The sequence below is a fragment of the Ambystoma mexicanum genome, chromosome 10, assembly GCF_040938575.1.
Source record: "Ambystoma mexicanum isolate Mex_15411 chromosome 10, UKY_AmexF1_1, whole genome shotgun sequence".
Lineage (NCBI taxonomy): Eukaryota > Metazoa > Chordata > Amphibia > Caudata > Ambystomatidae > Ambystoma > Ambystoma mexicanum.
Window position 1 is genome coordinate 1161477465 of NC_090932.1, and position 20631 is coordinate 1161498095.

The 20631-nt window shown below is 43.5% G+C and overlaps 1 protein-coding gene across 2 annotated transcripts in view; it reads left to right on the top strand.

Moving 5' to 3' along the window:
- Window positions 1–20631, top strand: part of ASTL (astacin like metalloendopeptidase) — a 952269-nt gene that overhangs the window by 122968 nt on the left and 808670 nt on the right. For both annotated transcript variants that reach the window (XM_069619099.1, XM_069619100.1), the window contains exon 4: window positions 845–935. In XM_069619099.1, the coding sequence (XP_069475200.1) occupies window positions 845–935 (91 nt within the window). The remainder of the gene's footprint in view (window positions 1–844; window positions 936–20631) is intronic.

Below are 20631 nucleotides of genomic sequence, written 5' to 3' on the forward strand. Positions count from 1 at the left end.
ATTTTGAATAAAACAAGTCATGAGGAACTTCATACATAGGCCTTAGCCCACATGGACCTCCTCTGCTGCATACTAGAATGCCCTGGGGATAGGGGCTTGCAACGGGTGTTATATCCTGTAAAAGGTTAAATGAAAAGATGAGACCCCATGAACAGCTTATTCTTGGATGTGGTTGGCCCCTTGTAGTCTTCCATAGATCCTTTGTGATACTCCTCATCTTCATTCACTGCTATTGGTGTTCTTTGTTTGATCTAGGTCCTCCTCATTTTCTCACTCTTTGATATATGGGTTTCCTGGCCCAAAAAACGGAGGTTCCTTCTCATCACTTTCGTTGTTGTTGGTTCTCCAATTACTGTGTTTGTCATTGTTACTCTTTACTTCTGTTATTGTTCTTTGAACCTTAGGATCCAGCCCCCTTACTGTCTACATTGACTATTTTCTGTATTTTCAATGTTTGTCCTTTTCTACATACCCTTCGTACATGATACTCTTAGCCCTCTTTCGCCTTTGTTCACGTTCCCTGTACCATAGGTTCTCATTGTGTCTCTTAGAACAGTGTCCTGTAACATAATGCACAGGATCCCCCACATTGCCTTTCACTCTTGTTGATGTTCCCTGAATCTTAGGACCTCTGTCCTCCTGTATTTATGTTACTGTTCCCAATTTTTTCCAACATGGGGTCAGTTGCCCTCATCCTCTGGTGTTGTCCCCTACCCGTTGATCGATATCTGTTGCTGATTATCCCTTGGCCCTTGGAGGAGGGGTCATCAATGTCTGCCTTTGCTACTGTTTCTTCATGCTTCTCTGAATCCGGATTCTCATGGCTGTACTCCAATTCTCCTAGAGCCGCCTCCGCACTTTTGCAATGAAAGATCCAAAATGGCCAAAGATAAATGGCTTTGTTACAGTGCCATACTCCCTGTCTGAGTCGTACGGTAAGAAAGATGTTTTTATATACCTTTGTTTACCTATGTTGACCATGTCATCCTGCTTTATATCCTCTTCATCATTTTGGGGTGGATTCTGATGTCAAATGTTATCAGGTGAAAGGTGAAACACAGCTATCACATTTTCAGATTAAATCGGGCAACCGAAAAGTGAAACTAGATGGAACGAGGGAGCAAGTGAGTTCTGTTGAACGTTGAGCAAACCTATGAATATCCATGCATTGTGACCTTTGGGGAGGGTGGTGCCTCCCTGAGGTCTTCAGAAATGCTTTTTATTTCTACCACCACATCTTGGTCTCATGCAAACGTGAGCATATTTCATCGAAGCAATAAAAACTGTGCCTTTCTGCTAGACGTTCCCTTCTGCTTTTGACCAGACCATAGGGTGAAGGTTGACCTTTCGCTTCCGCTGCATCATGGACCAACTTGCCTCAACATTGCGATTGTGTCTTGGAATCTAGCAGATGGAGGTGAGTAAGGCTTGGGGTTGGAAGAGTGTGAAGTGAAAATCCAAGGAGAAATAACAACGCAAAAGGGGTTAATAGGGTCATCACCCATGTAATATGAAGATGGGAAATGGAATAAATGGAGAAGCATATTTTTCTCTTCCTCCACTCCCAGGGAAAATGATCTGTCAGCTAATGCAGCAGTGCGGTGCAATGCCTCCAAGAGAAAACAAAAAGAAAAAGCATACATAGGTATTGCAGAAAGATACAGATGTGGGAGCAGGTGGGGCAGCTGTGCCAGGAGCGCCACTCACATTTCAGGGACTGTAGTTTGATTTTGGTTAGAGCCAGTGGTATAATGCAAAAATGCTGGGTGCCCCCTAGAAGTCCTGCTGGGGGACCTCTCCAAGCTCCATGAAGGGCATGCTGTGCCATAGACTCCCAGGTCAGCTTTGGCCACCATGCATGCGCAGTGCTTATGTTTGTTTGATATTTATTAGGCCCACCAGACCCGAAGGTATCGAGGTGCAGGCATTAAGAAGTCATACTTAGTACTTAGATACTTACATACTTAGCTTAGTACAAAGTTACATAGTTACAAAGTTAACAGGGGTGGTGGAGAGACAATTAAAATAACTGTTATACACATATTACATGCATATACACATAGTATATGTACAGGCAATAACAGTGGTTGAAAATATAATCTCATATATAGTAAATGTACAGTGGGTCACAAGTATGGTCTGGTCATGCTGACTTATTTAGGATGGTTCGCGATGAGCCATATAATCAAATTTTGCCTAAATTTAACGAAGGCTTGGTCCATCCTGAGTGAACTCGGTAAGGAATTCCACAGTTGAGCAGCTTTAACTGGGAAGCTAGTACCCCCAATAGTGGATAGTTTAAAGCGAGGCATCTGGAGGCAGTTGAAGTTTGCTGATCTCAATGGTCTACTGGAAGATTTTCTAGAAAATCTTGCTATTAGGTATCATGGTGCTTTATTATTGAGGCATATTTATAGGTCAGGGATGCTGTTTTTAGTCTAATTATCTCCAGAGTGGATAGCCATTTGTGCTTTCTTCTAGTGTAAGAGATGTGTTCTTTCCTAGAGATGCTAAGTGCAGCTCTCAGGGCATTGTTTTGGAGAATCTGTATTTTATTAGTAATGTATTTATTGGCTCCAATGTATAGTGCGTTGCAATAATCTAGTTTGGAAATAATTAGAGCTCTCGGTAAGATCATACAGCTGTTAGATGTGAGGAATTGTTTACCGGCTCTGATTAATTTGCATGTGTATGCTGCAGAGGAGGCTAAGGAAGGTGGAGTCTATGTAAAAACCAAAAGTTTTTACTTCCTTGGCAACCTTGATGAGGTTCCCGTCTATGATAAAAGATGAGTATTCTGTGCTACGTCTAGTAAGAAGTGGTGTAGAACCCAGGATGAGAAGTTCAGTTTTGTCATCATTCAGACAGAGGCCATGCATGGACATCCATGCCTGAACTATGCTGAAGATTCTGTTCACCAATGCTAAATCCGAGCTATAGCCCCTGTAAGTGGAAGGAGGATCTGGGTATCATCTGCATAGTTGCATAGTTTGTGTAGGTGATACCCAGATGGTCCAGATCATCAAACGGGGGCTTGATGAAAATATTATACAGGGTTGGAGAGACACAGGAGCCTTGGGGCACCCTGCAAATGATGGGGTCCACAGCTGCAGATGGCAAGAAGACCCTCATAATTTGGTTGCTGAGGAAAGATTGTATCCACGCTATAGCCTCGCTGGAAAAGTGGGCAGCTGAATCCAAGTGGCTACATAAAACATTGATACACTAGATCGAAAGCCGCCGACAGGTCCAGGAGGAGTAGTGCAAGTTTGCCATTGTCTCTTAGTTGGTCTATTTGGGCTGTTTCTGTACCGTGTAATGGCCGGAAACCAGATTGGCGGCAGGCTAGTAATTGGTTAAGTTCTAGAAAGTTCTGGATTTGGATATAGGCAACCTTATGTAGGGTCTTCAACAAAAATGGTACAGTAGTGATAGGCCTTTAGTTTGTCGGGATAGAGGGATCTAGTGTTTGCTTCTTAAGGAGTGAGAGTACCCAAGATTCCTTAAGGTTACCAGGTATTGTGCCAGTTGTAAAAGAACTATTGATAAGTTTGGTAATGAATGGTGCTAGGTCCCTAGCGGCATCCTTGCTGAGTTGTGCAGGACATTGATCACCCTTACAGTTAGAAGGTTTGAGACCCAGTATAACTTTCTTGACCTCTATAATAGACTTTAGTAAAAATGGAACTGAATGGTGTGTTTGTTTTTAGGCAATGCCCTATTGTTGGAGGGTATCACAGGAGTTAGTGATGCTTTCTTTATTGCTATTTTGCTTTGTAGGTCAGCAACTTTGTTGGCAAGCGCATGCTGGATATCAGCGCAGCATATTTTATCTTTGATGCAGTTATCATGGGATATGATGGTCGTTTGTAACTCTTTTAGAGTAGTGAAAAGCTCTTTTGTGCTAGAATTCGCTTGTGTGATTCTGTTATGTTTCTTGTTTGGCCAGGAGAATATCCTTCTTGTATTGGGAAGAGATATTGATTAGCTTTAGTTTATTTTCCGTGGTGGGATGAAGTTGCCAGGCGTTTTCACATTTCCTTTTGTCTAGTCTTGGTTTTTTTTAGCTGAGGAGTAAACCAGTTATTCAGGTGACTTTTAGGTTTGCTGTTTCTAAGTTTTTGTTGGGCAATAATGTCCAGGGTTTTGTTCATAATTTGTTATATTCTTCAACTAGAAGGCTAGGATCCAAGTTATCAGGTAATGAATTGAGGGTGGGCTAGATACGAGGTAGTAGATTGTTTACTGTGATATTTTTCTTGTTTCTAGTGAGTGTGGGAGGTGCTGGGGTGACTGAGGAGCGGATCTTTTAGTTGCTAATGTAAAGGATATCAGGTGATGGTCCGTCCAAATTTGAGGTGAGATGGAAGTGATGGAGGCATTGCAATTATGATCGGCAACCCAGTCGAGAGTTCTCCCTTTGTTGTGGGTGGATTGGTTCACACTCTGGGTGAAGGCAAGTTCTGTCAGTCTATTAGATGTGGCAGTAGCATGTTGGTTGTTAGTATTGTTAAAGCATATATTAAGGTCTCCTAGTAGTAGAGTTTGGGATGTATCCTTTAGGTGTTCAGATACGATCATTGAGAGGTCTTCAATGAAAGTATTGATAGGGCCAGCGGGTCTATATATAAGGTGGATATTTATGTTTGCGAATTAGCTGTAGGGAGTTTTATTGATATAACTTCACATGATTTGATAGTAGACGTGGGTGCTATTCTGCTAGAGATTTGCTTTGGCTATGATAGCTAGTCCTCCGCCTCGAGCTTCGCATCGATCAGCTCTAAGGATAGTGTAATCATTTGGTACTGCTAAGGTTAGTGCTGGGCCTGCTGCCTCGTGAAGCCAGGATTCTGTAACTGCAATGAAATCAAAGTCTTCTGTTAAAATTACTTCGGCTATTTCTGTGGCATGAGCAACTAAAGACCTAGCATTTATTAAGGCTCTTTTAAGGTTAGATAGGGGCTTATGTGGAGCAGGTGTAGTAGAGCTGGTAGGAATCGCTAGATGGGTCCTGTTTCTTGATGAGTTAGGCTTATTATTACTACTTTTAGTAGTAGGGCTAGATTTGGGAGAGAGGTTCAGAGATTTTTCTTTGGTTAACAGAAGTCTCAAATCTAATGGGTGGGTCAAATATTGTGGGTAATCGTGCTCAGAGTCTGAGCAAGATTTCATAAGCAAGCTTATGATCATGAAGCTTCCGGGGAATGTAACGCTGCACTAGATGAAATGCACCTTTTCGAATCAAACTGTACATCTTTCACCTAGCATAGAAACGAGGGTGGGTGGTGCCTGGCCCCTGACGCCTGATGATCCAGCAAACGCTGTGCACAGCCAATAATATCCTTATGCACATGCCAGTGGCGGAGGCAGATTTTGTTGCCGGGGGATGCGGGGTGTAAGAAGGTATGGTATCAACAGCAAGACAGACAAGTGACACAGTTGAAGGGTGTTTATTGAACTTCAACAATGGTGTGATAAAGGCATATCTAGCCCTAAATATACAGATGGGAGCAAGCTACGACCATCAAATAATAATGAAGTCTTAGTGGAGTCTCGCCAAAGTAAAAAGGCCTATAACATAAAAACTTATTTACAATCCTTACTTCTAAATACAAAATAGTGTGGGGGGTATGTTCATGAAAAAGAAATGTGTTCACAAAATATGTTCGCATGTTCAGGCGGTTGGCCTCCCTTCCCCACGTTTCCAGCACGGAACACGGCGGTTCAGTCGAGCAGAGCACACACTCCGGCTTCTTCAGAACGAGGATACAGTTCTGTTACCAGAATTAGGGCCTTCTATACCCAAGACTCTTTACTTCAAAATCTATTGATTCAGAGGACCTGATTTACCCAAAAAGAATGTCCTTTCCTCTTATTCATACTCCATTCTTGTGATTCACCCTGGATGTCCCTCAGCTGTGCTCAGATCCCTTTTCTATAACAATTGATACTGTGGATCCCCCTCTTCTGGGCTCAGAACCCCCTTTTCACAATGTTAAGAGAATATTCGTTCTCGGGTGACTAACGGTTCACCCTGGACCTCCCTGACCCGGGCTCAGATCCTTCCTCTTTCACAATTGGTCTCCCTCAGCTGGGCTTGGACCAATTTCAGTTCGCATTAAACTATCAAAGACTTTCGCATGTGCACAGGTTTAGCTTGAGCCGTTGCAGGACCACTTCGATCTCCAGTTTACCTTTTCCAAATTGCCAACCCGTTGACCTTCAAATGAGCACCCACGTGGCGGCGGACCACTCATCAGTATCTTTCTTGGCTTCCAAAAGTTAAGTCACTTCTCTGGTTTTCAATTATATTCATGTTGCTCATTACATACTTTTCACACACGGTTCTCTTTAGGTTTCTTCATACAATGTTACCGCTTGCAACCTTGGTTCTAACACAGGCTGGTCTGGTATCAGTCTGTTATGTTATTGAATTTTCTAAACCGCGAACGTTCGCCCATGGGTATCTTGGCACTAAGAGAGAAACAACTCCATGAAGAGGAACATAAAAGAGAGACTGGGAGGGGCCACTTTCAGAAAAGATGTGTTTTCATCGCTTTCCTGAAGGCAAGATTTTGGAATTGGATCTTTTTTTTATGGAAGATAGTAATTCATTCCATACAGTAGCAGCAGCTACAGAAAAAGCCATGCCTCCTATCCATGCTCACCGGTAAGGCGGCACAATAAAGTCTGCAGTTGTAGAATGCAGCTGGCGAGTAGGAGCATAGCGCGCAAATTTAACTTGCAAAAACACTGCTCCCAAATTGTGCACATCCCTATGAACAATACACATGGCTTTAAACCCGATACGTTGTTTTACAGGCAGCCAATGAAGGGACTGTAGAACTGGAGAAATGGAGCTCCATAAGGGGAGCCTGTAGCCACCCTCTCAGCCAGGTTTTGTAAATGCTGCAGTCTCTGAATAAGACCCTTCGGTTGAGCCAAATCTAAATAATTACAATAGTGCAGACGTGATAGTATAAGAGCTTCTACCACCGGTGGACGAAGAGGCTCAGGAATCAAAGGGAGTACTTTCTTCAGGACTCTGAGCTGAAAGTGGCCAGCTTGACAAACGGCCTTGATTTGACTCACCATAGAAAGAGAAGCCGATAATGTTACACTTGGGGAGGTTACCAAAAGAAATGGGCCAGAAAGAAGACACCCAGAGTGAAGGATCAGGGGGACACCCCACCACCAAGACCTCCGCCCTGTCTCCGTTCAGTTTGAGCCAGTTGTCATTCATCCACTTACCAGCATCTTCGCAGGCACAACACCAACTCAGTCTGTTCTAGATCTAGACGTATCGGGATCGGAGCATCGTCGCCATACGACTAACACCTGACACCGAAGGAACGGATGAGACAGACAACTGCCCAAATGTAGATGTTAAAAAGGATCGGAGACGGGGAGGAACCCTGCGGTACTCACCAGCTCGGAGGGCAGGGAGTGCATAGAAAAGGTGGCATAGAGAGAGTCTGAGTGCGATACGCCAGGAACAAGGTGAATCATGCTAGTACTTGGCCAGATATGCCCATCTGGGCAAGGCGAGACAACAGGATGAGGTGGTCGACTGTGTCGAAGGCTGCTGATGGATCTAGCAGAATCGGGGCCCCCACCCCACCTGAGTCCACCAGTCTGGCCATATCGTCCTGGAACGAGAGCAGAACACACTCATTTCCTAAAGCTGGACTGTGCAGTGTCGAGAAGAGGGGATGATTCTGTAAAGGGGATACCAGGGACTCCCAACAGTTTAGCAAGAAAAAGGAGGAGAGAAATAGGCCGAAAGTTAGCAATAACAGTGGGGTGAAGTGATTGCTTCTTTAAGAGAGCAATCACTCTAGCAGCTTTCAGCTCAGATGGAATTAGCCCAGATTGGAAGGAATTATTAATTGCTGCAGTGATTTCCGCTAAAAGATTAGGGGTGATCGTTTTCATAATGGCTCTAGGGATGGCATCAGACGGGGATCAAGATTTGATCTTATGAATAGCTGCTAGAACAGCTTCTTCGGAAAAAATAGGAAAAAATTGACCATTTAGAGGGTTCAGTGAGCTCTGCCGTTATATTGAAGGCATCATTCTTAATGTCCACCGTAATGGAAACAGCATCTGCAATATTTTGGTGGATTCTGCTGATTTTTGGTGATGGAAAAAATGTGAGAGATCATCACACAGCTGTTGTGTCGGTCTGACACTTATGGTCAGGTTTTCAGAAGATGAAAGGACTTTGACAGCAGTAAATGGGGCCTTAGGTTTACAAAGAGCTGTTTCAATTTTCTCAAAAATATAGTGTGTCTTGGCTGACTTTGCCAGCTAACAGCTTATTCTATAGCTGTTAGCTAGCAACTAAATAATAATTTAAGGTCGTAAGTTTTATGCCAGCTGCGCTCAGCCTGTCTTAAGTTTCTGTCTTTTGACTTTAAGAGAGGCCGAATACCAGGGCTCAGAGGGTAGCCTGCGTGGTAGTATAAGTTTAAGTGGGGCAACCTTATCTGCCACCTCCTGAATAGATTGAGCTAATACAGATAGAGAGTTACAGGAGGACATGTTGCATTTGGCTGCTACCTGGGAGATCAAGCCTTGTATGTCGACAGAACGCCATGAGCAGACCCAGATTTTAGGCACTGTAGACTTGGCGCATGGAGCAGGTCCGTTGATCTTACATGTTGTTAAAAAATGATCAGACCATACTACATGCTCAATTAATTGCAATGACAAAGTTATCATTCACAAAAATCTGGTCCAATATATATTATCTAAATTGTGAGTAGGAGTAGATACGATTTGGTTCATATCGGGATCACTTACACTATCGAAGAGAGAATTCAAAGCTGTAGGCCTAGATGGGTTAGATTTTAAATTAAAATCCGCTAAAACTGCCAGAATGGTATGTCTCATCTGTAAGTCAGCTACCAAGTCCGTCAGGAGTTCCCCAGTGGACCGGGGGGGCAGGAGATGGCATGAGCATGTTGGAGACAAGATGCATTTGACCAGACAAGCTTCGATGTCAAGGCCATGTTGGAAACTTAATTGGTTGATCATAAATTCTCACCTATAGATAATTGCAATACTGCCCCCCCCTGTCAAGGGGGAGGGCTATCGAGATGCACAATACAATAGTTGGGTGGAATAGCCTGTACCAGGGACGGTGCTGGCCTGGGAACAACCAAGTTTCCGTCGGGCAGAGCACGAACGGGCAGCGTTCCGAGATCAAATGATGTATTTCGGCAGCATGCGCCGGTAGAGAACGGATGTTTTGTAACATTGTTAGGAGGCAGAGATATGATGTCATCAATGGGAGCCGTGCTATCAGTATCTGGCATCCTGCTAAATGGCACATGATTCCATCCGTACAGTATGATAGTATGACATGGTGAAAGCGCCATCAGCTGGTCCCTCGATAGGCCTCCCTCCAACCCTGCTTCAGCACGGAAGGGCACAGACTGGCTTGCTTTAAGCCCACATTTGGCACGCTGACGCCGCGTCCGCTGTGCGGGATGCTCTATATGGCACATAAATGCTGAGGCCGAACGAAAATGCGGTGGAAACCCCGCCTACTGTAGACAGACAGAGGACTAACCTCGAACTCTGCTTCAGCCTCTAATGAATTGGATGTCTCGGAGCAATCAACACCGACCGCGATGCAGCAGTATAGTAAAATGACACCGGATCAATTCATGTTCAGTTCAAGTATAAAAAAATCACATTTAGTCAGCATATTTAAGTCTTCCACTGTGCTGTCTTTACTGGCGCTGCTTTGTTGTAGGAACCAAGGACAGTACCACAGCAGCAATCGTTCCTCCCCGCCTTGGTTATAGATGCGGGAGAGCCCGGGGTACCTCCGACACACAATTCAGGTTTGTTCAGCTTTAGTCCCTGGTCTTAGGTTTCTTATTTTCCAAGGTTCACAAAAGTTGGAAACGGTCAAGGGCACTTCCCTCCTTGTAACCCTCTCTGGTCTTTCTCCTTGTATTAAACTGCGATCTTGGAACTGCTGCTTTCTCGTGCATTTTGCCTTGCTCTGAGTGCGCTTTCGCGCTCCTCCTTTTATCTGTGTGGGGAAGTGTGATTAAGTCAGGTCTGTGTAAAAAGTAATTGCCTGACCTTGCCTGACCATTGCATTGGGACATGTCAGGTATACGGCTCTGGTGTTAATCCGTTTTTGCTCATGGTGAGCTGTCTGTGAGAAAGCGTTTGTGTCGGGAAAGGGGGTGGGGTTGCGTTGCTAAGTATCCAACCTGGTAGGATGGGGAAAAAGGTGTTATAGGGAAGAGGATATCAGTGTCCCACTCCCCAAAGACCGGGTGATCCTCCCGCACTGGTCAACCCCTAGGAACTGGATCCAAAAGCGGTGGAAGTGTCCTGGCCATCTGGATGACAGATATCCGGGTACTAGCGGGTGAGACACCTTCAGGTTTCTGACAGCGGTAGTACGAGTAGCTTCCGAGGGCAGACTGGCATTGCAACAAATTCAAGATCCAAGGTTAGTGGAGGGGCATTAATCTCTCACAAATTAGTGTGAATGACTAGCGTACAGAGAGAGCAGTGTGTAATGTTGGGATGTTTGGGGGTTTTCAACACCGAAACACTTAAGAAATCTGGTAAATTAGTTCATTTTGCAGCAAATATTTGGCAATGGTGGGGTAAAACGCCACAGTTTATAAATGACTCTCTAGGGTAACACATGAACAAATTCAGTAGATGTCATTTCACCAACAGTCACAGGAGCATCTTACAAAACGTTCATGGTGCGTGTCCACAGTATATGCTAGCATTCCCATTTAACGTTCTTTTTATGCCACTGTGCCCATGGTCTATGCAAACATTGCCACTGTAAATCACTTCATGAAGCTGTGCCTATTATACATGCCAACATACTCCTTCTTAATTATCAGATGCGTGGGTGGTCCCACGCAGGCGCTTCCCCATCCTAAAGGATAATGTGCACCAGACCCACCAATCATTACTTAGCTCACATAAACTCACCACTCCTCCCACCTCCCAGTCTGCCTCACAAAATCCAACATCACACTGTTCCTTCTCCTGCCTCTCACCCCGTCACCTCCCAGCAAAGCCTTCCCACTCAGCTCAGCCACACCCAGCGCAGACAACGGAACCCTCATTAATTCTCTCTCTCCTCAACATGTCTCTCACCTAAGCAGAAAATGTCCCACAGTCTCAGGCACCCCACACACCACACAATCCCTCGACTCACGCTTCCCTACTCGAAAAAGACAGTCATTCAGCCTCACATGTCCTATCTTCAACCGATTCAGCATCACCTCCTCCTCCCCCCCTCCTCCATTCCAGGCACCCTGCATCCACCTTCACCGACACTTTCCCACGAACACCGAACATCCACCTGCCCTTCACCCCACTCTCCCACCTCTCCTGCCACTCTTCCATGACCCGTCTCACCACCACAGCATTTACCTCAACCACACTCAAAGGCAGCCTCACATCAATTGCTCCCCTTCTCATACCCTCACCCGCCGCCCGATCCACCAACTCATTACCCAAAATGACACTGTGACTGGGAACCCATGCCAACTCCAAATCCATTCCCCCATGCACGCATCGATCAATCTTCCTCCTGATGTCCATAATCACATCCTTCTTATCACCATCCCCTGCCACAATCGCCTGCAACCCACTTAATGAATCTGAAAACATCACCACCTTCTCTAACCCCAACTGGCACACCCTATCAATCGCCAATGCAATCGCCACCAACTCAGCCGTACAACTCACACACTCACTAAATTGAGACCCTGGGTCACTCAGCATGGTCCAGATGGACTTGTTGGTCTACTGTAAATCTATTTCTGCGGCTCAGTTTATAAATACATGGATGCTTTTATATAGAGGTTTATTTTTCTATCTGTAAATAAATCCCCTATGAGAAAATGTGTGGGGGATAAACGGCCTAATAGCTTCGGGCTGCTTTGCATAAAATCGAAGAGCATTTTGGGAAAATAAGAATGACTACACATTTTTATATTTAAGAAATGTGTGTGGTAGTGATTCAAGCATGAAACCCTTTTGAGCATTTAATGTACACTGAGCCTGATGCAGATTTCATTTGTCTCAACACTCATCTTAATAGTAAAATGTCTACAAATTATCGGACATGGATACACCTTTGGACAGCCTTAGCTTTTGGGTGTGAAGATTGAGCTGCAATGCTTGTTCAGAGAACTAATCCTCATTCCCTGACTGTGGTGTGCTTGGAATACTGTTATGACCTTTCTAGTAGGTAGTGGGCGAGTCTGCAGTCCTCCGTTCGATTCCTCTGAATACATTTAGTTGCAGTGTACTTGGAGTGTAGTTGAAAAGAGTTAATTGGTATTTTGTCGTCTGCAAACAAAACCAAAATAAACCTCAAATAACTGCACCTGAAATCCGATGATGGGGAAACACGAATAAATATAGTTCTACAAAATCAATAAGCAACTCGACACATGAAATATTAATTACAGTAAACATTGATATGACTAAGTCACTAAATCACAAAAGGATAACAGATGAAGATGGGCATTGGAAGAATTGAGATAAATTTCTTATAGGAATCTAAATCTCTCTACATTGGAGTCAATGTAGAGAGAATCCAGAATCGCAGCATATGAACTGATAGTTTTGTATCCTTATGCATTGCATGGTTTTGATGGCCATGAAATGCATATCAAACCATTGTTTTTGCAATGCAATGGATTGCTAAATAATAGTGTAATGTAGAGTATCTTTTTAATTAACTGGGTACATTTCTGCAATAATGTTCCAAATTCCTCCTTTAACGGTTTATAATGTGCAGCATTCAAACATTCTCGAATGCCCAAAAGAAACTTTACATTGCTAAAATGTTTTTTTTATTGGAAAGCTTAGCTTTAAACAATTTCTAATGCGTCCTAAAGAGCTTGTGTGCAATAAATACATTTCATTGGTATAATAAGACGGCCAAGAAGCTGGCATTATGGGCCAAATCTCCTCCCACTAAGTTTGTGATGGATTGGATTGTAGATTTTGTGACGTTTTGTCATGCCATGGACGCCTCCATGTACATCTCCCATGCAGCACACTTTTCTGCCAGCCTGGTGCCCCCATTTTAGGGTTCTGCCTACTCCATCCTGCTGCCGGGGCTGGCACATGTCCTGAACCGCCCTAAACTTGCTTGTCTCTTCTATGGTTTCCTGTCCTTCATTGTGCTTCTTCTGGTCTTACTCTCCTTGCATTCTCTTCTGCCCTAGCGCTCCTGGTTTTTCAAATTTGCTTTTAATCAGGTCTTTAGCTCTACAGACTTCTCTGTAAAAAATCATCGACTTGTCGTCCTGCTGTCAAGGGCAACATTTGTCCTTGTCAGTTGGTTGATTGTCTTTGGACTTTGTGCTGAATTAAGTCTTCTTCTCTGCTTCTCCTGAACTCGTTGATGCTGCCCGTGGGAGTCTTGCTTAATCCATCGATATCCCCAGGAAAGACTTTTCCTCTATTGTGTTTAGCATTGCATTAAAATATTTTTTAAGTTAACCATTTTACTGTGATCAAACTGATATAAACAATACTTACAATGACCATATAAGAACATATATAAGAACATATATATATCATATATATACAGGTCATGAAATGAAGGTATTTGACATGACACTTTGCAAACACTCTTAAAGATAATGGTTCAAAATGTAATAACAAAAAAGTTAATAAAATGTAACGCCTCATAAAAACTATTAACTCAAACCTTTATAATGGATTTATAGTACTACGCATCAGTTATAGCTATGAGATATGTACCATTAAAATACAATGCAATGTGCAATTAAAATATGTATATCTTAAATATCAGCAAAAAGTGAAAGGAAACCTGATTGCATATAACAAGGCAAACAAAAACAGGGGAGGGAAAATAAAAATAGGGGAAGGGAGATGGGAAAGAATATAGTTTACGGTAAATGATATCAAGCAAGCAGGGAGAATCCCACTGATAACAGCCTTATTGAACTAGATTAGATCATTAATAAACATAAGCCACTTCATTTCCCATTTCTTCATAAGATTAGCTGATGTAGCAAGACAATTTTCCAGTCTATGTACATTACAAATGGCATTACATCACATTCGAATACTAATGTTTTGAAGTTGCTTCCAATTTGCAGTAATCGTTGGAATAGCAATTGACACAAAAAGATGAAAAATAATTCAAAAGGCTTTATCAGCAGAAATGTCCAATGCAAGACAACCCAGAAAAAGTTTTTCATATGTAACGGGGAGCCTAATCTTGAATATGGATTCCAATTGTTTCCAGACCTGACCCAAAATAATCTAACAAATCAATGGTACCCTCAGTTTCTAAAAAGTACCAACCACTATTATCATTAATGAGTTTAGGGCCCTATGAAGAAGGAGGGGAGGGGACAGGGTTAAATTAGCTGAAACGGATAAGTGTCATTCTACCCTAGTTAAAGGGACCATACATTCCCATTCCACACTGTGTAACAATCAGATTTCCTATTAATTTCCAAGGACCACTTATCCAGGATCTATCCGTGTTCAGAATTGAATAAATCATTGGGGCCTTAATCCAAAATAGATTGATACATAAATGATTAATAAATTGAGAGGAACACATCAGAACAAATTGGTATGCAAATGAAATACCTTTTTGTTAGTGAGGTTTCCAAACAATGGCTTTCCCAGTCTTCTTGTCACGCCTCTGCCTCCTGCTTGAAGGGACGCTGCCCAATGCTGACTGCACCATTGCCGCCTCTATCACCCATGAACTCCCCAGCTCCCTTCTTTGGAGCATAGCCATCGCTCTCCACCACCATGGTGGTGTGGTCACATGATGCTGAGCATAATTACCTGCAGCCGGTATGACCTCACGGGTGGTCCTCTAGTAACTAGTCTTCTGCTTGAAGGGATGGTGCCCGAGGGCCCCAACACGTTCGCTGCCTCTGCGAACCAGGATCTCCCCTGCTCCCTTCCTACTTTGTAGCCCCACTGCCACGCTCTTCCACTGCAGCATGGTCACGTGACTGATCGTGTGCTACCTACTGCTCTTATTTACTCTTCTCTTAAGGGTGTTCTCTCCCTGGGCATCCATCAAAGGGTCCCTGTTGCCCCTGTTCACGCCTGCATGTGCCTTATCTTGCGACTTCACTTTTGTTTTCTCCATCTAACTTCATCTAGCCTCTCTTCTATTACACTTCTTAACTATTTCTATTTTAATCTCTCACTTCCTATTATAGTTCTGCCTCATGACCTTATCACTTTTTTCCTATTCGATCCTCCTTCTCCCCCTCTAATATTCCCTACTTCTTTCCATCTCCTCCACTAATCCAATGCAATTTCCAATCCCTACCCACTTTATCAGAAGACCGCCTGCGCTTTACCAGAATGTAGCTACACTTATCTATCCTACCATTTCTTCCTCTCCTCTATCTGGAGTTTCTATATGTCTCTGGAAAGCCAGCTCTATATTTAATTTGCTCTTTTTCTGCTGCAATGTACTTTTTCTCTGTTTTATGGAAACTTGGATTACCCAGTCTAATGCATCCTATGCTGCCTCCCTCTGTTCTTCCCTTACTAAATTTTCTCACTCCCTTCATCGCTGTGGCAAAGGTGGCAGTGCTGGTTTTCTTTAATTTAAGGAGTGGGAAGAAAGGGTTTAGTGTGGGTTAGTAGGGTGAGGTGAGGTGGGTAGGAGTGCTACCAAAGGAACAGAGGTAGACGGAGAGGAGGAATGCAGAGGTGGGGTCTGTTGAGTGTGAGCGAGAGTGGAGAAGTAGGAGATGCTAGTGAGTGGTAGCAGAGGTAGTAGAATTGGTTGGCAGTGGTGGGAGAGTAGTGGTTGGAAGAAGAGATGGTAGTAACCATCACACTAGTGAAGTGGTAGAATTGGTAGTAAGGAGAATAGTTAGTGGAGCAGAAGTAGCATTGGTAGAGAGATAGTGATAGGAAAACAGTGAGGTAGTGTTAGGTGGAGTAGCAAGAACGCAAGAGGTAGAGGTAGTGAGTGGAGAAGGGAAAAAAGTCAGTCAAAGGAGGGGGATAACATCTAAGGGTGGAGGTAGGAAGGCATAGTGTAATATCAGAAGGACAGTAGCAAGGAGGGGGAGGAGAGCAACTTGAGATACCTCTGCGCTCTGAAACACTTGTGTATGTATGAGTGCGATAAAAAATAAAATATCAATTCAATACCATACCAGTGTAGAAGGACAAGGTGAGGATGGGCATGCTTTGTGAGAGGTTCCAACTGAGAGGCGAAGGCACCGTCCCCTAAACCTCAAAAACACTAAGCGGGTCAGGCAAGGGAAAGTTAGAAGACCCCTAGGGTGTCGGCAAGCCATTGCATGAGGGAAATCCCTACAGCTTGAGACGGGGCACTCGGTGGTAGAACTAACCAAAGTTATGTATGCCTGGGCTAGGGTGGGGGTAACCGAAGAGACACTAGAGGGAGGGACGGCTCTAGCGCCACAATCCCTGATAACCCATTGTCTCTACCTTTTAGACTTTTGATGAATCACCAAAGCCCATCATATTTGTGGAACCCCAAATAAACCACCTTAGAAGACAGCCCCTTGTCTGCATGATTTTTAGTGATGCTCAAACTCATCTTTCTCAACTGATCAAGCTGCCAGTACCCTAAATCTCCGTACTACCCTATATTCTTTTTTCCCCTCATTAGCCTTTTTTACCTTTTTCTCGCAAACCACCTCAACCTTGGCTTTCTTCTATTTTTAATTTTAGACCAGTCTCTTTAAAGCTTCACATTGTTGGACTCCATTTCTCTCACTGACCCTCCCTCACTGACCCTCCCTTCATTCTTCCAAAGGCACCTTCTTGCTTAACGCAAAAAAATGCATTTTCTTTACCCTCACTCTTACCTTCTCTCGCAATACAAAGCTGTCTTTTTCAAATGTTCAATAGCATCTCATCACCTTGCCTACTGACCCTTCCCTACTTTCCCCTCTCTTCCAGTGATTTCTTTGCCATGTTAATTTCTTCATACTTCTTCCTTTTACCACACCCTCCCCCGCTTTGTATATCTAGTGCTCATCCTTCTCCCTTACTCAGAAATGGCTTTTTTCAGATCTCCACTCCACCCTATCGCTTCTCCTCTTGATCCTGCCCCCTCCTCATTGATTACTTAGTTTATCCTCACCTCATTCCTTACTAAACCATGTCTCCGCTCTCTCCCTCTCCCCACCCTTCCCCCTCTGGCCCCTCCCCCTCTTTCTTTCTCTTTCCCTTTCTTTCTTTGTCTTTCTCTCCCTCTTTCTCTCTCCCTCTCTCTCTTTCACTCTCTCCGGCTCTTCTTCTCCCTCTCCCCCTCTTCCCATTGTCTCCACCTTAACCTCGCCAAAACTGATTTTTTTTATTTTCTGCCTCATCCATTCATCCACCTGTTCCCAACGTACTTGCATTTTTTTGCGGGTAAAAACATGGAGTGTGATTGCTTGAGTATGAAAGTAGATTGATCAAATTTAAAATTGAGAAATGTAACTGCACCACTAGATTTAGTGTTTTTAATTTGCTTGGGCAAATTCAAGTTTTTATTTCCCTATACCCAAAGCAATTTGACCAATATGGATCAATTATTTTAAAGAGAGAATCCGCAAAAGTGGGTTGGGGTAGAAGGTAAAGCACAAATAGTACAACGGGGAAATCCTCCTTTTAATCGCCTCTAAACGGCACTACCAAGTTAAATGCAATGGGGATCATGATCTAATGAGAGTTTTGAGCCTAGAAAAGAAGTACGAAAAGTTCTGCTTAATGATTTCTCGTATTGATGACTCCATGTCATACCTGAATTAAGAAAATCTTGTTTAAGGCCGTATGGATTTAAGGGGATCTCAGATTTTGCTACATTTAACTTGTAACCAGAAGCGAAAGAAAAGAGTAGTTGAATCAAAAAGGCTCTGGAGATTTCTATCAAGATTTTTCTAGAAAATTAGAATATCTGCAAATGCTGCAAGTTTGATCTCAAAATCCTTATATTTAATACCCAAAATGTATAATTTCAAGACATAAATTAGTTGTAAAAAATTGATCCGCAGACTTTGATAATTAAAATTATCATGATTAGCAAACATGCGTATTTGATTAGCGATGTTGTACTAATATTTCTAATGCCACCTGAAGTTTTTTGTACCCAAGACATAAAATGAGCAATATAGCATTTTTGTGTACCTCTGAAGTAAGACCTTTGTGAGTTGAGTTTCTGCAAAATGTTTAGGTTATTTGCATGAATGGACACATAATTAGATACAATATAAAAGGCTCTGAAAACAGTTTCACTGCAAGGCTCTGTGCAACTGGGTGCTATTGGTGTTGCATAGGACAGTCCTGAATAGTTGCCCTATCATTTGCTGTGTAGAGAGATGTTCAGAATTTCCCTAAATCAAAAGGTTCATACTATTAAAAGGAAAGTCATCGGTGGAGTCTAGGTACATAGTATGGTGTTGTAGCAGGCAGGTTAATTGTCAACTTCAGGTGTACAAGAAGTCCCTTGCCCGTCATTGTCAGCAACTATTTTTTTTAAAACATATTTTTATAGTTTTTTCACCCTTAAAAAACGTGCATTTTAGCTGAGTAACATCCCTCAAGCCCCCCATCTCCCCTCCTCCCCCCAACTCCCGGAAGAATTGCCCGATGTTGCTTTAGTTCTCGGGAATGTCTATGAACTGTATATGTTCCGATATTGTGCGGGCCCCATTGTTCCATATAGTCTGATTGTAGATATTCCAACCCCCGCCCCATTCCTTCATGAAAGATTCGTTTGAGCCTTGTAAGATATGTGTAATCTTTTCCATGGTCATTTGTGACCAGACCTTCTGCAGCCATGCGTATAGTAGAGGTGGATCTTGCTTTTTCCAGTTTTGGGCAATTGTTGCCCATGCCGCTATGACCAGGCCCATAAACCTCCTCCATTGTACCCTACTATAATTCTTGGCCTGTTGATCTTTCATTCCACAGAGCCACACTTTCTCCCCCAGCTGTTCCACCTCTGGGAACATCTTTTTCATCTCTGCCTTTACTTCAGACCAAAAACCTTTTAACCACTTGGCAGTCCCACCATATGTGCTTCCACGTACCTGCCTCTGAGCATCCCCTCCAGCAGCGATCGGAGGATTCCAGATACATAGCGCGGAGCCTTTCGGGTGTGTAGTGCCATTGGGTAACTATTTTTAATCGCATTTCCCTAGTTTGCACAGCCTGGGTCAGTTTTGGTATGCTAGTCCACAACTCCACCCACTGCTGTTTTGGAATCTCTTCCCCAAGTGTTCTCCCCCATCTGATCATGTAGGCCCATTTGACTTCTTCATCCTGTGTATTGATAATTATAGAGAGAGGAAACTAACTTCTTGGATCCGGAGTTGGTTAGTAGGTACCATTCGAATGGAGTTAAGTCCCTTGTAGCTGCTTGAAAGACCTCTGGTGTCGCCGGCCAATGTTTGAGCTGTTCATGTTTGTGCCTGTCCACCTCTGTCAGTGCAACATGATTTTACATTCCTTGAATGATCTTATTTCTTTGTCCTGGAACATTTCCCCAATTTTCTTGTACCCTGTGCCTTCCCATTTCTCAAAGGCCCCACGCTCCAAACCTGGCGGGAATTGGGGTTTCCGACAAATGGGTGTGAAGGGAGTTGCTACTGTGGTCATCACGCCTTTCTGCGTTTCATCGTCCCATGCTTCCAGTGTGGTTTTCATGATCTTGCTGATGCGGAGATTTGGGTGTCTATGTACGAGTTTCCATAGAACATCCTGTAATGGAGTTCTGGCGACCGCCCTATCTTGAGTTACCCATATTGTTTGTTGATCTTCCCCGAGGCATTCCTTCAGTACCCATAATTGTGCCGCTTGGTAATATTTTCGGAATTGTGGAAGGGACATTCCCCCCGCTCTGATAGGTGCCGTGAGGGTGGCTCTGGCGACCCTTGGGGGTTTCCTCTTCCAGATATAGGACGAGATTGCTTTAGACAGTGCCTTGAAGAATGAACCTGGGACTGTTATTGGGAGAGCGTGAAAGTAGTAACCGGGGGTGTATATTCATTTTCACCAATTGGATTCTACCCCACCATGAGACCATTAGCGGGCACCATCGTTCCAAATCCCTCTTCACTCGCTCCAGGAGTGGAGGATAATTTCCCTTTTTTATATAGCAAGTCCACTTTGTGTCTGAGTGTTATACCCAGTAATTTGATACCCTCATTTGCAATTTTTAAGCCTAGAGATGCTGCCTCCCTTTCCAGTGCCCCTCTCTCACCAGCTAAATACAGTATCTCCGATTTTTTTTTTTTTTTTTTTTTTTTTTTTTTTTTTTTTTCCCTGTTTATTTTTAGGCCAGACATCGCCCCGAAAGCCTCCAATTCTTTTAAGATTTGCAGAAGGGTCCTCCCGGGTCTTCTAGGGCCAACACGTCATCTGCATAGGCTATTACTTTGTGTTGTCTGCCTGCCATCTTGATTTCCCCCTTACCTGAGTGGATTCCCTGATTCTAATTAGTAGTGGCTCCAGAAAAATGGCATAAAGGAGGGGGGAAAGAGGGCATCCCTGTTTGGTTCCCCTTGTTATCCTTACCCTGTCTGTGACATCACCGTCTATTGCTATTCTTATTGATGGGGAGTTGTAATTGGCTCT